This window comes from Molothrus ater, chromosome 1, assembly GCF_012460135.2.
Source record: "Molothrus ater isolate BHLD 08-10-18 breed brown headed cowbird chromosome 1, BPBGC_Mater_1.1, whole genome shotgun sequence".
Taxonomy (NCBI): domain Eukaryota; kingdom Metazoa; phylum Chordata; class Aves; order Passeriformes; family Icteridae; genus Molothrus; species Molothrus ater.
The window spans coordinates 121,319,349-121,346,781 of record NC_050478.2 but is presented as its reverse complement, the minus strand read 5'-3'; the positions used below and the strand labels follow the sequence as shown (position 1 = coordinate 121,346,781).

The following is a 27,433-nucleotide window of genomic DNA, read 5'->3' as shown; positions in this document are numbered from 1 at the left end:
TTAAGATGAGTTAGCAAAATTTTGTGAACAGATGTGGCAGTCTCAACTCATCCTTTTTAGTATATTTCAACTAAATTTATAAACAGGAGTGTTCTGTTTAGGGAGCAGTTTGCTCTTTACTTACTTATTTTTTTCTACGTGTTTCAGCTTGGAGAAAACAAAAGTTGGAATGGCCAAAATGTTGGGTTTCCTGAGCCAACAAGTAATAGTAAGTATTGCTTTCTAAATTTATATTGATACTTATTTTTCTTTGTCTCTGTATGATTTGGATTATCCAAGACAATTGAAATGCTTTTTGTAAATATTTTAGGGGTTTTGTTGCAATTAGATGAATTAACCCCTGAGTGTCCTGTGTGTAGGTGTAGGTATGAATGAGTGCAGAAACAAGGAAATTTTTATCTATTAATTGAATCATTGAATCCTTCAGTTTGTAAGGGATTTTAGGAGGTCACCAAAACTGCTTGCTCAAAGCAGTCAGTGCAGAGTTGAGATAAGGTTGCCTATGACTTGTAACAGTTCTCCAGCGATGAAGGTTCTGTAGCTTCTCTGGGCAGCCTGTTCCAGTGCTTAACTGTCTTCACATTGATTTTTTTTCCTTTAATTCTTGTCAGAATATCTCCTGTTTGTTTATGACTGTCATCTCCTGCTATATACCTCAGTAATGTGCCTGGCTCCATCTTTTCTGACAACTTCTTCTTAGATATTGGAAGGCAGCTGTTGTGTCTCAACAGATTTCCATTATCTAGGAATGTATCTACCTAGACTCTAAAATCACAGCTTAGAGACAAGGGAGACATGGTGTCAAAATCCTTGCTAAAGCCAAGGTAAATGACATCCACTGCTCTCCATTGATAAAACCAATCATTTTATCATGAAAGACAATCATACTCTGTGCCCACAAATGGCTTTAAGAGGACTACATGATTTTCCCAGGGACCAGACTGAGGCTGACCAGCCTGCCTTTTTTGAGTATAATGCATTTCACTGGAGATTTCTTCTGATCTCCAGGACTTTTTGAAGAGAACAGAGAGTGACCTCATAAATGATGTAAGCTGGTTGACTCAGCACACTGAGATAGATCCCATTTGGTGCAATGGATGCACAGGAAATTCCACCTGAATATGAGGAAGAACTTCACTGTCCAGATGACTGAGCACTGGAACAGGTTGCCCAAAGAGGTTATGGAGTCTCCTTTACTGGAGATATTCAAGAACCATGTGGACACAATCCTGTGCCATGACCCTGTTTGAGCAGAGGGATTGGACCAGATGGCCCAACTGTGGTGCCTCCCAACCTGACCTATCTGCAGTTCTGAGATTTTGTGATTTATATGGGCTCATTTCTAGCTTTTCTCACAACATCCCTGACTCTGATGAGGTTCTGCTACTGGTAGTTCCTCTCTTCCTTGAGCTTTGTCTATAAGACACAAAAACCCAAGAAACCTTGTTGGTCAAGATTGAATTTAGTTTCACTGCAACAGGTAAAGAATAGGACAGAACTTGTTGAGTTTGTAACTAGATTTTTGCTGTTTAATGTGGTAAAGATAATAGAAATAGTACTTTTTCACTTTTTCTTAAGCCCTGGATTTTTCTCTAGAATTGTGTGTAGTTTTGAACTTCTTAAGGGTCCCAAACATTATCTCCCTCAACTAAGGATTGTAGAGACATGGACGCACACATAAGCTACTTTCTATTTTTTGCCTATATACATCTGAAAGACATGCTCCTAAAAGCAGGTTTTAAGGAGTTTCAGTAGTGTTCCATTATTTATATGGTCTTCCCACTCACCACAGAGGGACCCAGAGACCTGAGGAATAATTTTTGCTTCAACTTACACAACAGTTTGCTAGTGTTTCAAGTGGTCTTGGATGGAGCACATGCCATTATGTGTCCCTGAAAGAAAGGATTCACAGGATCTAAGTCTTCCCATTAATGGCTTCCTTACAGCCCTGTCATCAACTCCCATCAATACTTTTAGATGATTTGTATTTGTATTGTCAAAATCTCTAAGGACAGGATCTGTGAAATATCTTCAAATGTTAGCATCTTAGAGTTTGAGACAACAGCATAAGACCTCTATTTTTTCTCCTGTCCTTTCAGTATCTTGTAGCAGAGATACTTATAGATGAAAACATGATTTTCTGTTAAACCAACAAGAAAAAACAATCTCTTAGGCTGCTCAAGACAACTATGACAGTTATACCTTTAAATCCAAATCTAGAAGGAGAACACAAAGGCAAACTCATTCAACAGAAGACAAGATCAACAGAAATGATATTTTAAACTTGTACCAAATAACTTATTTTTCACAGACCTGCTCACAGACCTTTTTGCAGCCACCAGAGCGACAGTACAGAAACAGTTTTTCATTCTGGGACACTTTTGTAATGCTCGATGCCTTCATTTCCATTCTTCTGATCTACAAGTAAATTGGAAGTTGAAAGAGATGGAGCCTGCCAATAGACATAGAGCATTTGTTCAGAGACCACTGTTCTTGGTCTCTTAACCCCCTTTTTTGAGGGTTCCAATCTAGAAGTAACATTAATAATAAACAGGTGATTTAAGTCTATAATAGAAAGTTAGAGGGTTGGAATGAATCTTAAAGATTACCTAGTCCCAACTACCCCTGCCATGTGCAGGACACCATCCACTAGACCAGATTACTCAAGTACTTATCCAGCCTGACTCTGAACACTGCCAGGGTGTTTTGAATAAAAGAAATCACTTCTATGAATGATCTCTCATGCACCTGTGAAGTGCACAGTTTTTAAAAGGCAATTCCAAACAAGTTCCACAATTTGAGATAAAAAATGTTACATCCTTTCAGGTGTGAGTATACTAGTTTATTTATAAGAACAGCACTTTTTGGATGGTGAATTTACTCTTGAAGTTTTTAAAGTAATTTTTTTAAGGTAGGAAGCTTTAAAAGAGGGCAAATGGAGCAGCTTCCTCCCTTTTGTATCCCTCTTAAAAGAGAAATGTACAGTTTGCATTTCTTGTTACCATAAACGTAAATTTCAGTGATCTTCAAAATCTGAGGCTCTGAGGTTACTACATCTACCATTGGGCAGCTTTTATTCATATTTCCAGACATTTTATTCTAGGAAAACAATTGTGTCTTGCTAGGCCAGGCTATTGTGCATCAGTTTCCTTTTGCAGACAGATAGTCTTTCTTCGTGCACATAATGCCCTGTGTTTCCATCTGAATCATATAAAACTGGAATAGTAAAGGGAATTTGTATACTTCAGTACAACAGAAAACAAAAATCATAACAGTTCTATATTTTAGTACAGTTGAACAACAGATTTCATGGTACTCTTACAATGTAGTTTGTTTTTGCTGAGAAATACTCTACAGTTTGTATCCTCCTAATTACTAGCTCAATATATATTTAGTATTGCCTATTAAATATTCTTGAATATTAAATTCTCCTGCTGCCCTCTATCATGTTATTCTTGCATTATCCATGTGGCAAACCTCACTTCTGTTCCTCCAACTCACTGGCAAAGCTTCTTCCCACAGGTTTATTTCTTTACCTGTCTTCTTCATTTCACAATTTCAAAGAAAGATTAAACACAAAGCTATTGGTTTCTTGGTTTGGGATATCTTTGATATTCTTCACATGTGAAATGGCAAGAACATAGAGGTTTTTTCCCTTATGCTTCTGGAAGAGACTTTGAGAAACTGTGAGCAGACCAGATGTGTTTGCAGCCCATATAGAAGATGTTTACTGTAAACAGAATCTGATTTATCTCTCTTGATTTAAATAGTTATCAACAGAAACAAAACATGCAACAAATAAACAATCCTATTACAAAGTGCATTTTCATGGGAACATATTTTTGGTTTGTATTTCTGGATGGGGTAATAACAAACATCATACAAGATGTGTTCTAGGAGAAACTGTAGATAAGCTATTAAAAACAGAATAAAAATAAAAGTAAAATGTTACTGTGTTTATAGATATTATAATTCAAAGAAGGAAAAAAATGACCATAACTCTTTTTACAGGTTTCCCAATTTCAGGTTTCCATCGTATAGGTTCCTTTACCTATTTCTAACAATTCTGGGAGTCACAAAGTACTGAAAATCCAATAATTTAAAAAAAAACACATTCAGAGCAATCTTACCTCTCTGTAAAGGACAGACTCTTTGTTTTTCTTGCCTAACATTTTATTACTAGGGATTCGTGCATGACTTTACAGTCTTTGTTCTTTGGAGTACATCTGCTCCTGCTGTTTGTTCACCACCTGAAATCATAACCATTTGTTTGTGACATCACAATTAATTACTGGGAAGATGATTAGATTGTCACCAACAGATGATTATGATTTCAGATGGTAAATGAGCAGCAGGAGCAGATGATCTCCTAAGGAACAAAGATACTTGATCTCATACAATTGTTCTCAGTGACAAAAAAAAAAAAGAAAAAGGAAAGAAAAAAACAGATATTCTGAAGAGTTTCTTAAGACTGTAATGAGAAAATTTGGTATTTTTCTGTAAATAACATTTATTTTATTATTTTTAAAACTCTACTTCAATATTAGTTAAGAATATAATTAAGAAATATAAAAAATACAAAAAGATTTACATTCAGATCCTTACTTAAAAGTTTCTTCACCAGCTTTTTGGAGAAGATAAATGCAACATAAATTATGTATTTATGAAATTTTGCATACTAATACATCTTCACACTGAAAGAAACAAAATTTATTTGTTTCCTTCACACTGAAGGAAACAAAATTTATTTGAACTTTGTAGTTCTGGTCCTCAGTAGCTTCAGAAAGATATTTTTTTATATAGTCCTCTAATTGTTTGTTTTTCAACTGGGGATTTTGGTGAAAACTTCCAGTAGATAATTTAACACCCCTGTGTTTCCATAGCAGGAACAGAAGTCTACAGTTTTGGAATAAAATTTTTGTGTTATAATTTGGGCATTTTTCATTGGAATGTTTGCATGTTATATTTTGCTGAAATATGTAATTCTTTTTGGTATATTTCAGAGGTGATTTAGAGTGGATGTGTGCATTTTTACTTACTAAGTACTGCTGTTGCATTGGACTTGGCTTTTGAATTGCTTCCAAATTTACTCAACTTGGTCAATTGTAATGCACTCTTGCTAGGAGTTACATTGATACATCACTCAATGTTTGCTGATTATTGGCCATTCTGACTAGAAACCACAGTAAAGGGATTGACAACACCACTTACTTGGTGAAAGGCCACAGAACAATAGTTTTCCATCTGTTCATTTTGATATTTTTGTTCTGTTTTGTGGGGATTTTTTAGCTAACAAACTGTCAGGTGAGCCTTATACCATCAATGGAGCAGTTCCTTCAGCTGAGCCATTAGTCTCCACTTTATATGTCTCACAGCCTTGTCTAGCTCTTATCACAGCTGGTTATGTTTAAATAATACCTTGCCTCTGTAACTACTGAGTTGATTTGCTAATTTTCTAATTAAATTTTCTTTCTAGCTGAAGATACTGGAAAATTAAATTTAGAAGCAGAGGAGATTTGTTCAATTTTATTTCTTTCCTAATTTACTGAAACTAGGAAATTCATGCTGCATTTGGCATTATTAATAACTGATGTGTTATTTTTCAGTTTCCTCTAACAATGAAAATAATTTTATCCAGTGTAATACCAGTTAAATGCAGCTTACATTTATTTGATAGTTGAAAAAACTTCTAAAACACCTAATATTAAAAAACATATTAACAAAACAGGGAAGAGAGTGTTATTTTTTCTTTGCTGTTTTGAGAACTAGTGACAAGAGCCAAATTAGCATTTTTATGTGTGAGTGGGATTTGGGCTCAACTCTGGAGCATAAGACAACAACTGCAAGTGGTCCTTCTCTATTTCCCACATTTCCCCTTTTGAGATGCTCCCTTAAGTGCTTAAAGTTCTGCGAGGTTTGCATCTTCAGAGATGATGATTTCTGTGCTGAGTTAGTGCAATGTGTGTTTATAAAGAGCCTAGTGTTTTAAGCATGTGCCCAGAGCATTGGAGAATTAGTTTCCTTCTTCAGCAGAAGGAGAGTATTCATGTAGTGCAGAGTAATCTGGATAATGGCAGCTGCCTTTTGGAGATGTGTATCTAACATGATTTGCAGCCAAAAAAGGAACAATGAAATGCTATTAAAATATAGGAAGTTCACGGGGAAGGAGTGATCTAAAGTAATCATGACTGTAGTTTGCCTGTTGATTGAAACTCTTGTGAATGAAAATGCAGATGTGTATTCAGGTGTTCTCTGGCTGGTTTACAGGTATTCTGCCTATTTTAGATACAGATTAAAAAGAAAGAGTAGTGAGAAACCTGCTGCCTGGTTGAGTTGTACAGATTGTGCATATGTGAGAAATACAGACTTGGGCTATGAGATCTGTGGTTTGGGTGCCCTCAAGACAAGAAGAAGCTCAAGTCACCTGTCTGAGAGACTGCTTAGCCATCAAGCTTTTGATGTATGAAATGTATAAAGAGGAAGCAGCCACCATGGCAGGAGACAGCCAGCTCTATGGATAGAGATGATTTCAGATAACGCATCCTTTTGTTTTTATCAGTCTCCTAAAAGGCTGATATGAACTGCATTTATTCAAGGTTGCTAGTCTATTCCTTTAGAAAAATCTGCACATGAAGCAGAAATGCAGAGCTCTTTTTTGATGTTAACTCTCCAATTCAAATTTAATTATGTAATTATGCTAAGTATCTGCATTTGGTATTCTGTCTTCAGGTGAGAAAATGGAGCAGTATCACATAATTCACCTCAGTACGGTGTTACTCTAAATACTTTCACTTTTCTGGAGTCTTTTCTCCTTTTCCAACACCCTTCCCTCCAACCTGGAACCCACCATGTACCTCACCCTTAGTCTAGGATAATCATGTCCTTGGAAAAGTGATTCTCCTGAAGTGAAACTTTGTTGCTGACAGAGCTAAAACTTAATTCTCCACTCTTTCCTTCATGCCCTTTCAACATCAAACACGGCTTTCTCCTCTGATTTCCTCCTCACTCATACATTTGCTGTGCTTGTTGATGGCCCCCTTGGCCTTCTTAGCTTCAGCAGCCTCTCTGTCCTTGTCTAGTAGATCTTCTCATTATTTCTTCTCTTCTCCGTGTGGGTCAGGCATTGTTTTCATCATCACCATTCTCATTCCCCTCCTAATCTGTTAATGAATGGTCTTGCCTGCACAGGTTGCCTCCAGTTGCACTCAAGCACTCTCCTAAATTGCTTTACCCCCACAAATATCACTTTCTAGCAGCTGTTACAAGCACCTTGATCTGCCAGCTCACTAGCTTGATTTGCTCCTGCTCCAAATTTGCTGATCCTCTTTACTGCTAAGAATACTGACCTTCCTTCTGTATTTTGCTTGCTTTTTTCCTGAACCTGCTCAATCTTAATCTTTGGGTATGTATTACATGGACATATTGCTGGAAAATTATGATGCAGGAATTATCATGTAAAACTTACAGTGTAGATGTTTCATCTGTCTATTGGAATAAACCAGAATATCCTGTAGAAATTCCCCACTGCAAACACTATGTCTTTTTTTTTTACCAAAATCTTATGTATTCAAGCAGGAGTGAAGCTGGGGGAGAATTCAAAGGACTTTCCTCATGTTCCTTAAATGCCAAATGTATACAATTTAAGAAATGCATACAATTTAAATCCTGCAATACTGCAATTTCTGTTTTGGCCATACAGAAAATAGTCCAGTGCAATTAGGGATATCAAGACCTGATTTCATGAAGAGCTAAATAGTATATACTTCAGTACCATGGTTATTTTAAGATTAAACAAAGCTTGTATTTTAATGAGCAGCTTTATATAACATCAGTTTGTTTAAGGTCATGTAGACAAGATCTTTTGACTGAAAGACATTGTGTAATGACAGAACATTTTTTCATGTCTGAATATTGCAGTAGCTGGTGACTTAGAAATACCATGGATAGCTGTGTTAAGTAAGTAATGATTGCAGCTTGGTATTTCAAGCCAAGATTGTGTGTAGACAATTGCAGAGAACGTAATGGCCATACTATTTGCCTATTCAATTGTCTGACTGACCTTTTCTGAGTTCCTACTGAGGTAATGAAATTTGAAAATATTCTAGTATATAAATAGCCTTTTACACTGAGTGGGGTAAAAAACCATCATTTCTTATTATTATAATATTTACATTTTTCAGTCTTGTTATTGAAGTAGTTATTTGGTTTTGTAAATTCTCTCTTTTTTCTTTTTTTATGTTATTAGATTTGTAATGGGCCATATTTTAGGGCCTGTTGAGAACCTGCCAGTTCTAGGGAGTAATTATTGTGTTTGAGTATCCCCCATACCTCTTAAATTCTTGTCCATTTTAATGTACAAAATTGTGAAATCAGGATTAGATCCAGTTCTAACTTTTCCTTCTTAGAGCCTTACTACAAATTTTTTCCTTGTACTTTATGGACCACATTATAACAAGGCTTAATTCAATGTGACTACAGATAGCATAATCTGAAAGAAAGCTTTTTGATGATTATCTATCAAGTATTTTATTCCGTTCCAAAAATACTGATTATTTCCTTATGAACAGTCTTTTCTTCATCTGGTGATGGGTTGTCTCAGATACTAGGGTGCTAAACTTAATTCATGAGCATATCATATACAGAATTATACCATTGTTTACTCTGCATCATTGCACAAGACATGAAAACTCCTTTGTGCCATGTCCCATATCACTGATTGTAGTGCAGGGAAGAGCATGTGCTCTTCAGCAGGGTCAGGGGAAGTCATATTGCAGCTGGCACTGCTTCTGACACATGAACAAGTACAGCTTTTTTGTAGGATAAGCAAAAATTTTGGGAGAAAACTGTATTATCCAAGAAAGAATATAGTTGTGGTTTAGACCAAGTATAAATGTGAAAAGTTAGTGAGTGCCTCTGAACCAGAGAAGTCATTGAGTGAAGGCAGAGGAAGAGTATCCCTACACTACTGATTAAATATAGAAGAGAAAAGTAGCACTGACATACATATGTATATATGCAGCTTGACAACACAAGCCTGATTCTGTAGGCCATCTTGTGGAGTTGAATGTTAAAATTGAAATCTCAACTTATAATGTTTTCTGCTCTTCCTGAGAGAAACAGAAAATTGGAAATAGGACACCAGTGGTACCTGTGTAGGCTCTAATAGCTGTGAGTGTGCAGGCAATGCTGTCATCACTCTGAACTTTTCTTAATTTAGTAGCCCACTGCTGTGGGTAACTTGTCACTGTTCCTGTATCAGCAAATTCCATTTTTGCAGAGTCTTATTACATTGAGGCTTGTTCAGTAATATTGTCAGTTGTTGTTCTTCACCCCATTACCCATGCAGACAGTTTTCTAATGGTTAGTTTTGTTTATCCAAACTCTAGAAAGTGGAGGACCCATTTGTAGAAATGTCCCCCTGTCTTCCCAGCCAAGGGGGCACTGAAGAGAAAGGGTTGGGGGTAAAAATAATATCTCTCAAACAGAGATTTTAAAGATTGTCTCTATTATGGCTGCTGTGAAAAAAGGTACAATCAAAGCACTGAGATGACATTTCCAGGGCAAGGCTTGTGAGGGTTTGTTGGGCCATCTTATATCTGATTCACACATTTACCTTGGAGTCCAAGCTATTTTGCTATTATCTGGTATGTGACAGCAAAAGTAGACCATGGAAGATGAAGAAATTTATTCTTAGGTAAGAAAGGTCTTTGGTGTGTTTTCATAGACTTCAGAAGATTGTGAGAGACTGCAAACAATTACTGCCAATGATGAGTAAGACATGTTTTTTAAATGTTAGTGATTACATTGCATAGCTAGCCTGCATATTTTTGTAGCACATTTGCCCACAGGTTTAAATAATATAAATGGAAATTATTTTAACATGTTTCATAAATGTGCCTCAAAGTTAATGTCCACCAGAAGGTGCAGTGTTGTTCATCTATTATAGATCCTGGGACTCCTAATAATTATGATTCTTCCTGGGGAGTATGGTGAAGCTTGTATGGGATAAATATTTAATGGACCCAAAAGTCTAAGTTTTTTTCTTAGCTGAAAAGTAAAGATGAATTAAAATGTTTGTCTGGAGGTGTTCTTCTGCAATGCATAAAGGTGTTAGAGGATAGTATTACTCTTTCCCCTGCTTTTTAATCAACTGATTGTTAGAGGACAAAGTAAGATAATTTCTCAAGGGTTCTTTTGTTCTTGCACTTAATCCTCTGTTGTTGTTGTTTTATCCCTTGTCATTTGATAACTCTACTACTGTAACTAAATATATTTATACACTTTCCTATAATACAGCAGAGTTGAAGTAAGCAGGCAACAGTGAGGAATGATATATAAAATAATCTCAGTAATACATTAAAAATAAATAATGAATTACAATTAATGTATGTTTTATAGAAGTTTTTAAAGAAACCAAGTTTTTATTGGCCTTTTAAAACATGTTTGTAAGAAGCTTCATGAAACATAGGCCCTGAATATAAAAAGTTAATATCTTGCAACTACATTAATGTAATGTCTAGAATATTACATTACTTTGTTTCCAGAGATAATCAATGATAGTAATATAATATCTGCCTCTCAGAGCCAATGTATGATTTAAATTAATTATTGCTTATAAAGCACTTTGAAGTCTTTAGCAGTAAGGTGTTGCAAAGTGTAAAAGTACTATTATTAATTTAACATCACCATTAAAGTCAGTACTTTAAGAGCATTTGCTATACTCTGCTCAATATCTTTCTATTCATCATATGCTGCATATTAGTTATTTTAACATTTAGAAAGCTTAGTAATCTGGAAGTATTCCAAACCATTGTTCCAGACAGCAGTTAGATATTTGGGTGGATCATGTAAAAACAGTGAAATGGCTGAGAAAGCATGTAAAATGTTTGTTTTAAGTAATATTACATCAATGGAACAGACATCTGCAGCACTGGACTTGATTTTAAACTTCTTTAAACTTTTTTTCAAGTTAACATTGTACTATGTTTTTCTAAAATTTATTAGGGGGGCTAATATCATGTTATTTCTAAACAAGTAGACTGTTTTATCTTTTGTTCAGTTTACATTTCTGTTTCTGAAATATTCGTGGGAAATCAGATTTACAGTGGGCAGTTCTTAGGAGGTGGTGGACACCTGCCACTCAGTATTTTTACTGCTGTTTGGTTTTGTAACCTAACGTCAACTATGAAGATCTGTATTATCTGTTTTTTTCAATTTTCATTAATCTTACATCTTGTGTAAGACTTTAAAAACCAGGCAGAGGTAGGCCTTGGAGGTTACAGCCTCAGGAAAAGTGTGTCAAGTCTCTCTTCTCATATAGTGATTATGTGCCATAAAATAATGCTGTGTATTTACACAGTTGTTAATCTATTAGATTATGTTTGAAATTGTCCCAGATGGAGAAAAAGAAATTTTAGGGATCCTATCCTTCATCTTCCCCAGCAGCATTGTCTTGAATTTGTGCTTAGCTCAGGAGCTCAGTGTACTGCCTTTGGAGCCAGTTCTAAACTAGGTAAAAGCAGCCTGAATGTTCCAACCAGGATCCAACCAGACTCCCCAGCCCTATGGAGGTAGGTGGAGAGAGCAATCACGTGAATAACAGATATATCTTTGTAAATTATATAAGCAGATGTTCCAGATTTCTAAAAGCAATATGAATTTAAAAGCCAAATGTACGAGTAAATCAATTAAAAGATTCACCTGTAAGCAGTTTGCTGAGTCGGCACTGAGGAAGTTCCATTTTCACCATGTAGTTGAAAATGAGGATATTAATTACAGGTAATATTTTCTGAGTCTTCTTGCGGTAGACATTTTATTTAAAAGTACTACTTGCACTTCTAGGATTAAAGGAATCTTTCCTAGGTACTGGAAATTAATTTCCTCCTCTTCTTTGAATTTATTCTACTTTCTGAGATTAATTTAATATGTACTGCAAATGAATTAAACATTGAACCCTTTGATTTCTCTTGGGATTACTAAATCAGTTAACAAACAGGTTTATTATCCCTAGCATGAAATGCCATATGGCTCAGGTTCACTCATATTATATGCTAGAAGATTAAAGTATGTTCTTAATATGAAATTACACATTTCAAGCTCATTTTCTGATGCATTAATAATAAGAAAAAGGTTTCCCTCTAGTATCAGCCAACTGGTTATTTGTGTTTCCAAAAAATGCTTCCTTGTGTAAGAAAACTAGCAAACTTCAGACTTAATTCTGCACATTTCCATGCACAGGACTATCAGCAAAACTGATCAAGTATGTATTTCTCTTTCCAAGCAGGTTTAGGGTTGAGATATTTTCTGAAAAGGTATTCAAAATGTTTAAATGTAGATAAATTATCCCTAATTTACATCTCACTGGAAATATTTAGAATTTATTCACATAAATAAATCTAGCTTTTTCAATGTTCACCCTAACTCCTGTTGTGTTGCGGTGCAATGTAAAAGCCTGTCCGTGCCAGTTCATTCCCCAGGTGTGCCAATAACCTCTCTCCCTTGCCTCCCCCTGCCCCTGCTGTTCGCCAGTCACACGATGCCCTTTCTGCAGTGCCAAGATTGATGGACAGCCGTCAACAGGGGGCAAGGGGAGGGGAAGGGAGAGGTTATTGGCACACCTGGGGAAAGAACCGGGATGGACAGGCTATTACATCGCACCCCAACACTGTTGATATTAAGTAGGACACATATATGCTTTCCTTTTTCAGTATAAATGCTCTCAAAGGCAAGTAATATTTGAAAACTATAGGATAAAAACTATAGAATATGCAGCTAAATAAATAAATAAATTCCTTTCCACTGCAGAGCAGTCAGTCACATTAGAATCATTAGCACAGTAACACTGGCTGCAGGGTAATTTAAGATTTTTTAGCCCCAGGCTGCTGTTGTGATTCAGGAAACTCTTTAAGCCAGCACTCAAGGCAATGCTGCTACTGCAAGGAACCACACTGCCCTTCCAACAATGCTAATGACAGAGGGTAGAAGAAATGAACAATTCCCACGGAAACCCCCTGAGAACAGCCAATACCTCCAGCACCTTATTCTCACGGATGTCCCTACATGGGCCTACAGGTGCTGGTGCTGGCAAGAGAGTAGCTGGGGAGTACAAACACCAGCTGTAGGTGGGAGAAAAAAACTAAACTACTTCTGGTGGCAACAGTGCTGATATAGACTAGTTTCAATTATTTGTGAAAAAATAGCCTAAATTATTGTATCAGATAGGAGGTAGAAGAATGTAGGGAAATAATGATTGTGCTACTATTTTGAAGTAACATCTGTTCCTCATGGTTTGTAGGTCTCCAAACATTTTTTGTTCATATTGTGTGTTCTATGCTAGCCACAGTTTAGTTTTAAAGTTAAGGTTTGTACCATTTTAAAAGAGTTGGGGAAGAGGAAGAAGAGGGCCCCTTCAGATCTGCTTTGTTTCTAAATGTATTAGGTGACTTCATTTACAGTTACTGTAAAAAAAAAATTACTGCTTCTAAATTCTTACTTTGTTTTTCACTGTAAAATATGCTAATGAAAATTGTCTACATGTCGAACCCATTCTAAAGTAATGAGAATGATCTTTGGTTTTGTTTTCAGCACCAAAGGGAATACTCCATCTCTCTCCTGACGTATATCAAGAGATGGAAGCAAGCCGCAACAAATCAGCCCCTGGTACCACTGTAAGCTATATGCCATCCAAAGAAATGAGCCAGACTTCTAGCTCTTTCTTCAGCATATCTCCTACCACAAATAGCACGGCCACCATTGCCAGGGAACTTCTCATGAATGGAACGTCCCCAACTGCCGAAGCCATAGGTCTAAAAGGAATAGCTCCTGCTTCCCCCTGTTCTACAGTGCAGCCTTCAAAACAGCTGGAATATTTGGCAAGGATTCAAGGCTTTCAGGTATGGGAGGGGGAAAATGAAGCTCTTCAGCCAGAATCGTAGCGTTGCCATCAAGGTTTCACTCTTGCCCTCTTGAATGAGGGCATGCATGTAACTTATCTTGTAAAATTAGCTGGTGTCTGAGGCAGTTTCTGGGTCCAGGAGATACAGATTTCCACCTTACATTTATCTTACTGCAGGCCATCTTTCTCTCTTATGTCTCTTCTCCTTAAATAATTACAGGCTTAAATTATGCTTTTAACTTGCACTTCTTTGAGAGTCTTCACCTCTTGGTTTCTCCCTTCGACTCTGATCCAGAAGCTACTGATGCACCACCTTACCTTGGCATTTGTCTTCTAGGCCAGGTCATTCAAGTAGTTTCTTTGCTTCCCACCCTTCACTTCTTAAATGTAACCTGATGTTTCAGTTTAGGAATGGTTCTATCCAATTTAGTGTCCCACTGACTCTCTCCAAATCACTGCCACTCACTCACTCTCCCCTTCCCACTCCCATCTCTCCTTGTGGTGGGCTGGAGAGGAGAATTGGAAACAAAAAAGGTAAATGTCTTGGTTTGTGATACGAACAATTTACTAGAAACAGCAATGGGATAAGGAAAAGAACAGTAACAGCAACAATGCAAATGACAGAAGAAATGAACAATTCCCATGGAAACCCCCTGAGAACAGCTAATACCTGACCACGCCCTCTGCCATGCTTACTCACCTGGAAGAGACTCCCTTCCCCAGACATGGCAATGACATGAGGTGGTATAGAATAATGTCCAGGTCCTAGCCATGGCCCCTCCCGGCACTTGCAAAAATTAACCCTGTCCTGGCCAGAACCAGGACATTATCCACCCCTTGTTCTATACCATCGTGCATGCCCAGATCCTACACATTCCAGTTACATATATGTATATGCAAACAGAGGTATCATTTCCCTAGTCAATGGCTCTTCCTCCGAGATGTCTGCTGAGTTCACTTAGTCCATGGCTGTGGGTTCTATCCATTGATGTCGCAATAGGACACAGAATGAATGACACGCACAAGCTGAAACGTCCAAGGTAAAAAGAAGGAAGTTTATTTTCAAACTCCAATATTTATAGACTTTCAAAAGTGACAATGGATTGGAGGATGAAAATGCCACCTCTCCAGCCACACTGGTCAAACCAACAGTCCATCAAATTTCTTCTCCTCCAGAAAGGAATGCAAAACAATCATTATTTACATGAAAAGTGTGTGAGAAACTCCATTACAAAAATGTAAACATCAGAAGGCTTAGAAGAACTTAGAAGAACAGGGCGAAACATCATAGATGTCTTCCAGGTCAGGAAGGCTGATGTGCTGTTGGCTGGTTGCAGGCTGCATCACGAGTTCACTACTGGTGCATCTGGAGCAGTCCATACTCCTTGTCCATCACAGTTACAGCACACAGTGTCATTCAGCAACCAATGTTACACAATTCAACAGCACAGACTGTTCTCACCCAAAAATCTAAATCCCTGGAGATAGTTCATGATGATTTCCAAGATCCCTGAGCTTTTGGGGTTTCCTATTCAAGCTGACTGTATGATTAGCACAGTTCACTCTATGTAGCATTAGTGGCATGACATGTGGAAGAGACTTGCTCTTGAAACACACAGCCCAGCACTGGCAGTCAGGGGGCCAGAAGAAGCTGTGCTTCAGTGCCAGTCACTTCTGAAACAGCTTGAACCCCTTTTTGGAAGGCCAGTATCCCTTTTTCAGTTGTGTAGCAGGCCTTGGATCCTTTGTATCCACAACTCCAGAATCCCAGGAGTCATCCTCCAGTGTCCCCTGGTACTTTTTGGCGGAGACTCCAGGAAGGATCATTCTCCCTTCCTGCAGTATAGAGAGCACAGTTTTCACGTCTTGTCCTGTCCTGTCTGACCCAAGAGCTATTGCATTAACAATCTCTTCCTTAATTTGTTCAAAAGCTTGTTTTTCAGGACCCTTCTTAAAATAATTCATCTTCTGCATCATAAGATATAGAGGGCTTTCAATCTGATCGAGCTCTGGAATATGCATTCTCCAAAAGCCCACAGCTCCTAGGAAAACCTGTATTTGCTTCTTGATGGTTGGTGGGGACATAGATGCTATTTTGTTGACCATGGCCATTAGAATCTGATGACATCCATCTTACCATTTTATTCCTAAAGCCTGGATTTCCTGGCAGGTCCCTTGACCTTACTTTGCTTTAAGGCAAAACCAGCCTTCAAGAGGATTTGGATTATCTTCTCTTTCTCAAAAACTTCCTCTGCTTGGTTGCCCCACACAACGATGTCATCAATATATTGCAAGTGTTATGAAGCCTCACTCTCTTCCAGTGCAGTCTGGATCATTCCATGGCAAATGGTGGGAATGTGCTTCCACCCCTGGGCAGCTGGTTCCAGGTGTACTGAATGTCAGTTTGGGTCCTTGAAATATCCACTCCTGAGGCAGTCTATGTCAAGGATGCACAAGGCCTCTGGCCCATCACAATGGGGTGGTTTTTCCATTCATTCCTGCAAGACCCCAGAACTCACTCGACAAGTCTTTTAAAAGGGCTTGCAGGTTTTTTTATGTACCCTGAATTAGATGCAAAGGAGAAATACCAACAAGGTGTTCTCAAGAGATGAAAACAACAAAAACTTTACTGGCAAATTTCAGAAAATCAGAGAACTTAAGCAAAAGTTTAGAGCAACATTCAATCAACATAAAACATTTTGCCAAGCCTTAACTTAGCAAACTCCAAGCCTGATCAACTTAGCAAACTCCAACTAATCCAAGTTTAAGTTACTCAAACTTTGAGAAGAAGGCATTATAAGAAGGAGAGGAAAGAGAAAGAGAGAAAATATGCAGAAAAGAATGAATACAGCTACCACTTCTTGCTTCCAGTGGTCTTTCAGCTGATATAAAATCCAAGGGAAGGTAGGGTCAAGATATGTGCTTGCCTGGTGTCCTGGCTTAAGTACCCTTTGGCTTTCCTGGGCCCTTCCTCCAGATGAGACTTCTGGTCTGGCAGCCACTCAGGAGCTGGGTTAGGGCTTCAGAGATGGGATGAGGAGCATTGCCTCCAGTGTGCCTGTAATTGGCAGTCACTATGGGGCTGGGATGCAGGCTTTAGAGGATGAGGTTTGTGGAGCAGGGCACTGCCCCACCCGGGCAAGGCCCAACCTGCCCCTTTGCCCACATGCACCTCCAAAATGTTTTAAGCAAGCAATCTCCTCCAGTCTCTCACAAGACCCAGTCAGGTTCAGTACATCTTCCAGTACAGGCAGCTCTTGGGATCTCCTGTCACCCCAGAAACAGATTCTGCCCCTACTTATCTTGGTAGCATGAGAGTACGTGGTGCACTGGTGTCAAGTAAAGCCTTAAACTCCTGTGGGTCTGCTGTGCCAAGCCATCAGATCCACACAATCCAAGAGATCTGATTGCCCCTTTCCTCCACCTTGCTGGAGTCAGGACCCTTCCAGTTCTGGTCATGGTATTTGTTGCTCACAAATTTGAACTGAGGGTACTTCAAGTGGATTCAAGCAACATCAGCCCTCTTGTTCTGTCTGAGTATTTGTCTGCTGGAAACTGGAGTAGCATTTATCCTTGAAGGATTTTCTGCGGTGGTGGTTCTTCCTCTCACATCATGTACCCATGCTGCTAGGGCACAGGTGGGTTTTCCATTCCACTTCCTCATGTCCTTTCTATGGTCATGCAAGTAAAACCACAGGCTACCTTGTGGTGTGCACCCTCTCTCTCAAGCAGGGGGCCCTTGCTACCAATAGAAAGGACTCTGGTCCATACTGGCGGGCCATGGGACCATGGCCATGTCCTCTCTAGCTTGTTCAGGTCTTTCAGATCTGTCTGCCATCTTGGACAGTCTTGCACAGCTGAGGTGCAGGTTGGCAGGGAGGTAAAAACATGATCTTCATATTTCCAGAGTCAGGTAGTCACCTGAAGCACTGTTTGTTCTCCTTTCATTGCCATTAATGTCAATGGCGTATGATGATGGCGTGCTCTGCACAAACTTCCACCGCATGGACTGTGTGTACACTGGACCTCATCTGGAGCTACAGAGAGCTGCTCTTTAAAGTACCTCTAGCACAGCTAATGCTCTCAGGTACTTTTCTCAATGGCATTCCACCTGCTTGGACACACTGTTAGATCATCCTTGAGAGAACGCCCTTCCCTCTGCTTGACAGGAGTGACTTCCAGAAGCTGAGAGTTTCTGTCCTCTTCCCAATCTCTTTGTCAATACCTGCATCCTGTGACAGGGATTCCAGTTGCTTGGCTTTATTACAACCTAGTTTCATACTGTGGGACACAATGTCCCAGCAGAGGAGCAGCCAGGTCACCAGGGGCTTGCCTGGCTGGTGGCTGATGTATTTTTGCTCACCTGGTGTAGTGGTCAGATGCCAAGCACCCACCAGAGCCACTCTCTCCTCTGCAGCTGGATGGGGGAGAGAAAATATAATGAAGGATCCATGAGTTGAAGTAAGGATTGGAGAGATCATTCATCAAATACCATCATGGGCAAAACAGGTACTCCCCAATGCTTATCAATTTAGAGATATGCATTGAATTTATTACTAACAAAATCAGAGCAGGATAATGAAAAATACAATAAGAACCTTGAAAACACCTTCCCCCTGTTAGAAATGAACTAACTTGTAGATACAATTAAATGGGGACAAACTTTTGTCAAACTAAAAGAAAACTGTTTATTAGTAATGATTTAACTAATTTAACATATTCTTAACATATTAAGAACGTACTGAGATTTCATATTAAGAACATACTGATTTAACTGAGCCAAGTGTGTACCTCTCTCCCCTAGAGCTGAGCACACACACCCTCCAACAGAATGGTTACAAAATATACCTTTTCCCATCTAGGGGGTGGTCCCTGACCCTCTTCCCATTGGCAGGGTACTCGGGGATTGACCTTATCTCCTGACTGCCTACTTTTCTGTCTCTTCCCCTCTCATCCTACTTTCTTTTAGTCGGGTCTTCAACTCTGCCCCTCTCCCAGCTCACAGCAACACCCAACAAACCAACCAGAACAAATCCAAACCACAAACAACACCACACAGAACCAACAACTTTCACTTAACAACCTTTTGGCTTCAGCAAAATATTACCTCATCTCTCATACCCTCACCCCTCCTTCCTTTCCCACTGACAGCAAAGGGACAGGGGAAAGGGGGTTTGGTCAGTTCATCACCTGTGGCTTCTCCCACTGCCCAGAGAGAGGAGTTGTTCCCCTGCTGCGCTGTGGGGTCCCTCCCACAGGAGACTCTTCTTCATGAACTTCCCCAACATGAGTCTATCTCATGAGCTGCAGTCCTCCCCAAACTGCTGCAGTGTGACTCCATCCCATGGGGAACAGTCCATGCCCCAAGCTGCTGCAGCATGGGTGACTGTTCCATGGGGTGCAGTCCTTCAAGGCCAGGCTGCTCCAGTATAGGAACAGGGCCCCTCCCTCCACAGGTCTCCCATGGGCTCACAGCCTCCTCTCAGGCACCCACCTGCTCCAGGGTGGGGCTCCTCCTCAGGCTGCAGGCAGATCCCTGCATCCCCGTGGATCTCCATGGGCTGCAGGGGCACAGCTGCTTCACCATGGCCATCATGGGCTGCAGGGGGATCCCAGCTCTGGTGCCTGGAGCTCCTCCTGCTCCTCATTCTGCACTGCCCTTGCTGTCTGCAGAGCTTTTCTTACATGTTCTCACTCCATCCTTTTCCAGCCACAATTTCAACTGCACAACAGTTTTTTATTTATCTTTCTTCTTAAGTATGTTTTCTCTGAGGTATTACCACCATTTCTAATTGGCCCAGCCTTGGCCAGAGGCACATCAGTTTTCGGAACTGCCAGGGATTGGCTCTGCTGGACATGGAGAGAACTTCTGGCAACTTCTGACAGAAGCCACCCTTGTAGCCCCTCTCTCCCAGCCCCCCCAAAACCTAGGCCATGCAAACTCAATACAGCTGGGAATAGGGATCAGGTGATTATCTCTGGCCCTGCCTCTTCCTCCGTTGTGAGGGCTCTACTTCCTCTTTATCCTTCACTAACTGAGCTGATTTGAATTTCTTCTCCTTTATTGGGGCAACTACTACTGGCACAGGTGATTCCTTGGGTTCAACTGCAAATCAGGCCACAGTGCCTGTAGGTCTGTTTTCTTCCTCTTTCCCCTGAGGGTGCTGTCTAGTATTGAACTGTGTCCAGTAAAGAGTAGCCAGGCCCAGCACACTACAATAAGTTGCCCCTTTCTTGAGTTGCCACAGCATGCTCCTTGCAAATATTCTGTCACTTTAGCAAGATCCTGTAGTTGTTCGGGGATGAACTTCCAAACCCCTGGAGCAGAAGATTTAAAAAAAAACCTGCTTCATTTTTTGCCACATTTCATGCCACTCATGACTATCCATCCTTGGGGCATATCTCTGAATGAACTTCCTAGAAATCTGTTTCTTGACTCTAGACATGGTGTGGACTGAGACAGTGAGTCTTAGCCACAAGAACATGCTTTCCTCAACATCCAAGGGAAATTCAAAATTCTCAAAAGCTGTTGTAACAGCTGAAGGAGGAGAAGGAGGTGAAAGACCGGGGAAAATAATCTTCCCCTGTTCCCCTACAGACTGAGTGTGATTATTAATTGACTCCCAAAGACAGTGCCTAAGTAAAGGTAGGAGAGCAGCACTGAATACACTTTCAAAATTATGCTCGTTGCCCTTGATCAGTCATAGACTGATATCCCATAATACAGCAAAAAAGCAACTCCAATCCTTCTCCCTGCTCTGAAAAAGAACATCACAAGGACCACATATGGAATATAGGGGAATATGTGAATGAAGGATTAGGTACCACAACCACATGAACAGACCAAGCAGCATTGTGACCAGTGGCTCTGGAGTTAATGCAACAAATGCTTAGATTGAATTTGTTTCCAAGCTGCTCTGGACAGATCTGTTGTTACCTCAACCCTTGATGCCACACACTGGGTGCCCAGTAAGGCTGTAGTGATTTAGGAATGGTACTCCCCAATTTAGTGCTCCCACTGAGACTCTCCAAACCACATGCCACTCGCTTGCTCCTCCCTCCCCCTCCTCCCACCCCTTAAACTGGAGGGAGAGAAAATTGGAAGCACAAAAGTCAAAGATCACAGGTTGAGATAAGAACAACTTATTGGAAACAGCCATGAGATAAGAATTTGACCAATATTGGTGACAGAGAGTACAAGAATCACACAGAACCCCCCCACCGATGGACAATACCCAGCCACTCCCTCTGCCGCACTACTTGACCAGAAGGGTCCCCTTTCTCCCCTGAAGAGACTCCCTCCCTGCAGCAGTGATGTGAGGTGTTAGAGAATAACCTCCAGGTCCTAGTCATGCCTCCTCCTGGCTACTGCAAAAGTTAACCCTTTCCTGGCTGGAACCAGGACACCTGGGAATGGTGTTTTGTTCAGAAGGTACAGCCTAGAAGCCAAGCTGGTGTCAGAGCAATGCAGAATGTTTTTGCCATCATAGTCAATACTAGAGAATGTAAGATGAAACATGCTGGGTCAGTGCCTGAGTCCTTGAACACTGTATCCAGCAATGCCAAGTACCCTATATTTCATAGGACAGTGGCAACCTCTGTAGTACATCCAGTCATTTCTGTGGTGTGGAAGTTAGGAAGAGGAAGCCTCTTCCCTATCCCATTACATGCAGAATTACACATGTGTATGGATAGTGGTTCATTTTACAGTGTTGAACTGTTCAGAGATATATCTAGAAATATACTTTTTCCTGTCACAGGTTTTTGTTTTGAGTTTTTGTTTTGTCTGGAGTTTTTTCCCTTTTCAGAATTGTGAATTTGCTTCATTTGAAGAGTTGGTTTTGTATGCTTTAGCATATGTAATTTGATCATGTAACTGAATTCTAAAAATGGGAGGTTCCTTTTGCATGCCTGATAATGAACTTTTTTGTCCCATGTAATTTACAAGGTATGCAGTTGTTGAGTGACTTTAAAAAAGCTGCTAGAATTCAAGAAATAGTGTCAGATGTTTTGTTGGTATACGCAGCATAGTAAAATTACTTTTTCTTACATCAGATATCACCAGTTGTGAATTTGACCTAACACTGTTTTTGTCTAAAATGTACATTCAGCTTTCTTTTGGTCTTCATTTTTGAAATGTCATTTTTGCTTCATTCATTTGAATGTCTCTTAATGAAAGAAACAGTAATAGCCTCAGCTTCACTGTAGTAGAGTTAAGCTGCTAATAGGAATTCAGTTTTCCTGAGTTCCATTTATTACCTGCCTGCAGTAGAAAAAGATTAATTCTGATGAAAAGAAATTCAATCCATGAAGTTTTCACTGCTCACTTTCACATCTTGTCAGATTGCTTGTGTCTCCTAGTAATGGTTTATTTTCATAGAACCGATGCACAATTTATGTTACTGTTTTGGGTCCTCCTTGCCTAAAGTATGTGGTTACTGTAAAATGATTAGCTGTGTTTGTCCTGGGTTTTTTTTTCTCATGCTTTGATTCTAGATGCTTTTGTAGAAACTGTTTTTAAAGGGTCTTACCTTGAGCCAAAAAATATAGTCCTTTTCATCCTTGAACCAGACTACTACTTTTTGCTTGGCCCTAATACAAAGCAAGGAATTTGGTACGGAATCTTGATTATTAACATCTATCCACTGTGTATGTAACTGCTGGTTTTACATCATCTTAGCATGCTTTTTAACACCTCGCTTCAATAAGCCTGGTATTGATGTGAAACTCTGCCACTGCTGGATGGCTGAGCTGAGGTGGAGCAGTGAACAGAATCTCTGTGGGAAATGGCTCAGTGGCCTGTCAGGTGCATATCACAGGTCTCTTCACCATTTCAGCCTAGAAAGCTCTTTGTGTTTTAGAGTTTAAAAGCCGATGTCTTTACAGGTTAACTTTCTCAGGCATATTTACTAAAGGAGAAGACTACTGCATTTCCAAACAGCTAGCTTGTTTCATGTTTCCTGAATGACCCAAAATGATTTTTAAATTGTTAGCATGTATTTGTATTCTGGTCCAGATGATAACCATAGTTTTTGTCTTTCATTGAAGAGCGTATACATTCTGTTCTGTTACAATGTATTTTTTGAATTTTTAAAAAAATCAATAAATACTCATATGATGTTTCATTTGTAAATGTAAACAATGTTATTTGCTTATTTGAATGGTTTTCTTCAGCTGCTTTAGCTGCAGGGGATATGTCTTTAAAACACATTTATTTAACTTAAGTTCTTCTAAACTGTTTGTATATGATCTCAGCTATGTTCTATTGTAAGCCCTTAATATTAAGTTATTGGAACCAATGTATAGTTAAGTAGTAAAAAATTGCATTTTCATTCTTTATGATTTATTATTCTAAAGACATTTGTAATTGATAAGCAGCAGCTCAGTGTTACTGAAGAACAGGTGTTTAGCTTGGATACTTTCAAAGGTCAGGCTTCAAATTACCTGTGATAATTAAACACAAATTCTTCAAGCAAGCCTTTACAAACTCTGAATAAAGCATTTTAGTGCTTGCTTCGTACTTATGAATGCTATCTACCCAGTTAATTGTTTTGCAGACTTTGCCTGGAAATGGTTTAAAGGAAAATTCAGCTTTGGTAAAATTGTTATTTTTAAGTGACTATGTGGTATTTTGGCCATTGTTCTGTAACCAGACTAGGAAAGTTACAGTTATTTCTGCTGACCATTTAAGTGCCGTAAATTATTCAGAGAATTTGTTTAAATGGAAACATTTAGAGAAGCTGTTTACACATGTATAACTTGAGCCTCCAGTTTTTACTGAAGCGAAACACAAGTTGCAGGTAGTCCAGTAGGAAATTCCACTGTGAATTTCCACAAAGCAAAGATCATAAAAAATGTAAAATGCCAGGGTTGAGTGCCCACAATCAGTCCCAGTACGTGGCTGTAGACATATTTGGCTTGCTACATTGGCAGGGCTTGGAGGTCTTAACTTTTCCTCCGTAGTGGCTCCATAACAAAACCTCACACAGGATATAGTTTCTGTGTGATGTTCTCCTTTGATTGCAATGGCTACACAATTTTCTTTTCCCCTCCACATTTGTTTACTCGTTAACTGTTCCATTTTATACATGGATACTTCAGTGTTTTATTGTGTGGCATTTCTAAATGTTTCTCCTTTCCCCAATGGCACACATTTCTGAAGGGTTGCACGCACAGGAGAGGTCCTGCTGGATGCTCTAGAGTCAGGTTTACTTGTGGCTCATACATTCCAGTGCATGGGTTTGAATTGTTGGCAGGACTAGACTGAAATTAAACTTCTACACTTGTATTAGGGTTGACACTGAGCTCAAACATTTTCCTACAGTGGCCTTAAACAAAACAAAACCCTTTGTGGAGGTTGGATTTGGAAATCAGTGTAGGAGTGCTTGGATCTCACTACTGAGGTATGCATGTGAGGAGAATTTCAGGGAAATTCTACCCTTAGTGGATTTCAAGGAAAGACCTGTAGTTTTGGTCTGATCTGTACATAATTGATGATTTGTCTGAGCAGGTCAGATTTTTAAAAAGGACCTAAATACCATTTTCAAAATTGACACAGGCCCTATGCTTGCTAATAGGAAGTCATTTAAAGCTGTAAAATAATCTGAAAAGGTAGAAGCTGTTTGGGATTTACATATACACATGTGCAGATTAGGTACCTTACCTCCACTTCACTAGTTGGGGCACCCTACATACTGTTTTGCAAACTTGGGCTGTTTATTGGTTTGATGGAGGGAAGGGTTCTGTGCACTGAATCTTTTATAATGAAGATAGTTGTAGTTATTGTGTTAGCTGCCAGAGAGAGTGTATTTTCAAAGCTCCCTGCAAATGAATGAATCAAAAGGTATGTTTTAGCAAATCTCCAGATAAAGCCAAAGAGAGAAAGTGCAGCAAGTGCTAAAAACAAGAATGTAAATCCAGATGATACCGTTCTGTCCTTGAATGTGTTGGCAGTGGACACAGTTTGTGGCCACTTTCAGCTTGGGACTGGAATCCCAAAAAATGGGCTAGTGCTGAAGAATACAAAAGTGCCATCACTTGTTCAAAGTAGAAAACCCAAATAATAATTAAGCATTTGAAATTACAGCATCAGGCTTCTTGGCATCATTAATGTAAAACAGATTTGAAAGCTATGTCCATAAAATGTTTTCAGATAAATGGTTCTTTGAAGATCCTATCTCCAAAAATTGGGAAAAAATAAGATATTAAAAAGTGAAAATGTTTGCATGATTGTGTTAGAGAAGAATACTTTTGAAATAAGACTGTTAAAGACAGTATTTATTTGCCCACATTTGAAGTCAAGACCCCCTATAATTCTATGTATGTAACTGTACATCTAACCCCTTCCCTCCCCACACCCCCAGAACCACTGGGGACTTCTTTCCCAGCAGGATTGACCAGACTGCAAATATTAGTGAAATTATTCTAAAATAGCAGTGTACAGTCAGTCCCAGAGGGAACTGTGATCAGCTGATTTGCCTTTGTGTTAACATTCAGAGGGTAGTGGGAATTATTGAACTTATATTAAAAATATAATGACAACTTATTTTAACTCCCTTCAAGTAGCTTGAGAGTGACTTTGCTGCCATATATTATCAATACCTCCTTCTGTAAAGCAAGCAGTGGAGTTGGGCTTCTGTTTCCTGTCCTGGTGCCTGAGATCTTAGTCAGGTGTACTATCACTGTTCCTGCTCATTGGTCAGATCAGTTTTTGTAAAATGATGTTGTGCTCTGTCTTCACCAGAAGTATTAAAGCCTGGCTTTTGGCAGAAGGGTATTATCTCCTGTGTGCTTGTACTGTGCCACTTGTAATGGCCAGTACAATAATCTCAACAGCAATGTTTGTGTTTTACCCTCAGGGAGTATAAACACCTTTAGAAATGGTTGACAAAGCCCTCATTATCTCAGTTTCTGTGTCTTCTGAAAGCTGTGGGGATTTTTTCTAATGGGAAGTTTGCACTTTCACCAATTACCAAACTATTGCCTGATGTTCCAATTACTATAGGCTTTTGTTGTGGGTTAACTCTGGTGGGCAGCTTAAGCCGCACACAGCTGCTCACTCTCTCCCCCCTGGTGGGATAAGGGAAAGAATCAGAAGGGCATGAGTGATAAAACTCAGGAGTTGAGATGAAGACAAAAGCTATGTGTGCAAGCAAAGCAAAACAAGATTCATTCACCACTTCCTGTGGGCAGGCAGATGTTCAGGCACCTCCTGAAAGCAGGGCTCCATCACATGTGATGGTGACTTGGGAACACAAGGGCCATAATGCTGAATGTCCCCCTCCTCCTGTCCCCAGTTTTTATCACTGAGCAGGATATCACTGGGATGTCCCTTTGGTCAGTTGGGGTCAGCTGTCCTGGCTGTATCCCCTCCCTGCTCCTTGTGCACCCCCAGACTGCTCACTGATGGGTAGGGGTGAGGAGCAGAGATGGCCTTGGTGCTGTGCACCTGCTCAGCAACAGCTGAACTACCAGTATGTTATCAACAGTGTTTTGGTCACAAATCCAAAACTTAGCACTGTACATGCTTTTATGAAGCAAATTAGCTCCATCCCAGAAAAAAACCCGTGCAATCCACCCTTTATTCCGTACTATTGACACTGTGCTCAGGTCCCACATTATCCAATAGATTCTCCCTCACTAACCACCTCCTCTTACCGATCCTGGAATATATACATGGAAATTGTTACCTTAGTCAGGATCACCCCTTTAAAAGTCCACAAAGTGTCCATTGAGTCCATTTAGTCCATGTGTATTCAGTCTGTTATTCAATCTGTATTCAATCAGTTCAATCAGGACAGGAGAGGTGGTGTGATCCATGGAGTTACTGTTCACCAAAGACAGCTCAGGTTGGGTCGCTGCTGTACTTTCACATCTTGTGAGGCTTGTTCTCCATTGGTTCAGATGGTTCCTGCTGTGCTAATTTCCATAGCATGCTACTCACATCCTGGGTTACAAAAGTCTAAAGGTATTCCTGTGACAGTCTCCACTGCTGGTTCCTTTGGGCCAGATTATAAGGTTTAACAGCAAAACATAATAGGGTTTGCAGCAAACTCCTCCCTTTGCTCCTTGCCTGGCTAGCAACGAGGGGCTCCTGCTATAGTAATTCCCATGACATGCAGCTCAGATCCTGGATTACAACAATTTAAAGGTGTTTCCACTACAATCTTCAGGCCTCATCCCTTTAGACCAGGCCATAGGATTCAGCATTGCAATGAACTCTCCCCTTGTCTCTCCTCCAGTTTGAGATTACACACAGGCCCACAGTCCACATAGGGCAGTGTGGACTTGTCTACAGACACCACCATCCTTTGGGGATGTGACTGCTCCAGAATGACAGTATCCATAGGCCACTCTGCCTTCAGGGGAGTACCTGCTCTAGTATAGACCTCTCCATGGCCATGTGTGTTTTTGGTTGTACCATCATGATTTTAGCCACAGTCACAGTCCTCTGAAGTTGAGTTCCAGCCTGTCCAGCTCAGGAATGGGACCAGTGCCCTGGCTGTCTGCCAGCCCATTCCTGTTATCAGTATCTTCCCA

The 27,433-nt window shown here is 39.8% G+C and overlaps 1 protein-coding gene across 3 annotated transcripts in view; it reads left to right on the top strand.

The window, feature by feature from the left end:
• STAU2 (staufen double-stranded RNA binding protein 2) overlaps window positions 1-27,433 on the top strand; it is a 170,910-nt gene that overhangs the window by 71,847 nt on the left and 71,630 nt on the right. For all 3 annotated transcript variants that reach the window (XM_036378678.2, XM_054516234.1, XM_036378679.2), the window contains exons 11-12: window positions 148-208; window positions 13,585-13,892. In XM_036378678.2, the coding sequence (XP_036234571.1) occupies window positions 148-208; window positions 13,585-13,892 (369 nt within the window). The remainder of the gene's footprint in view (window positions 1-147; window positions 209-13,584; window positions 13,893-27,433) is intronic.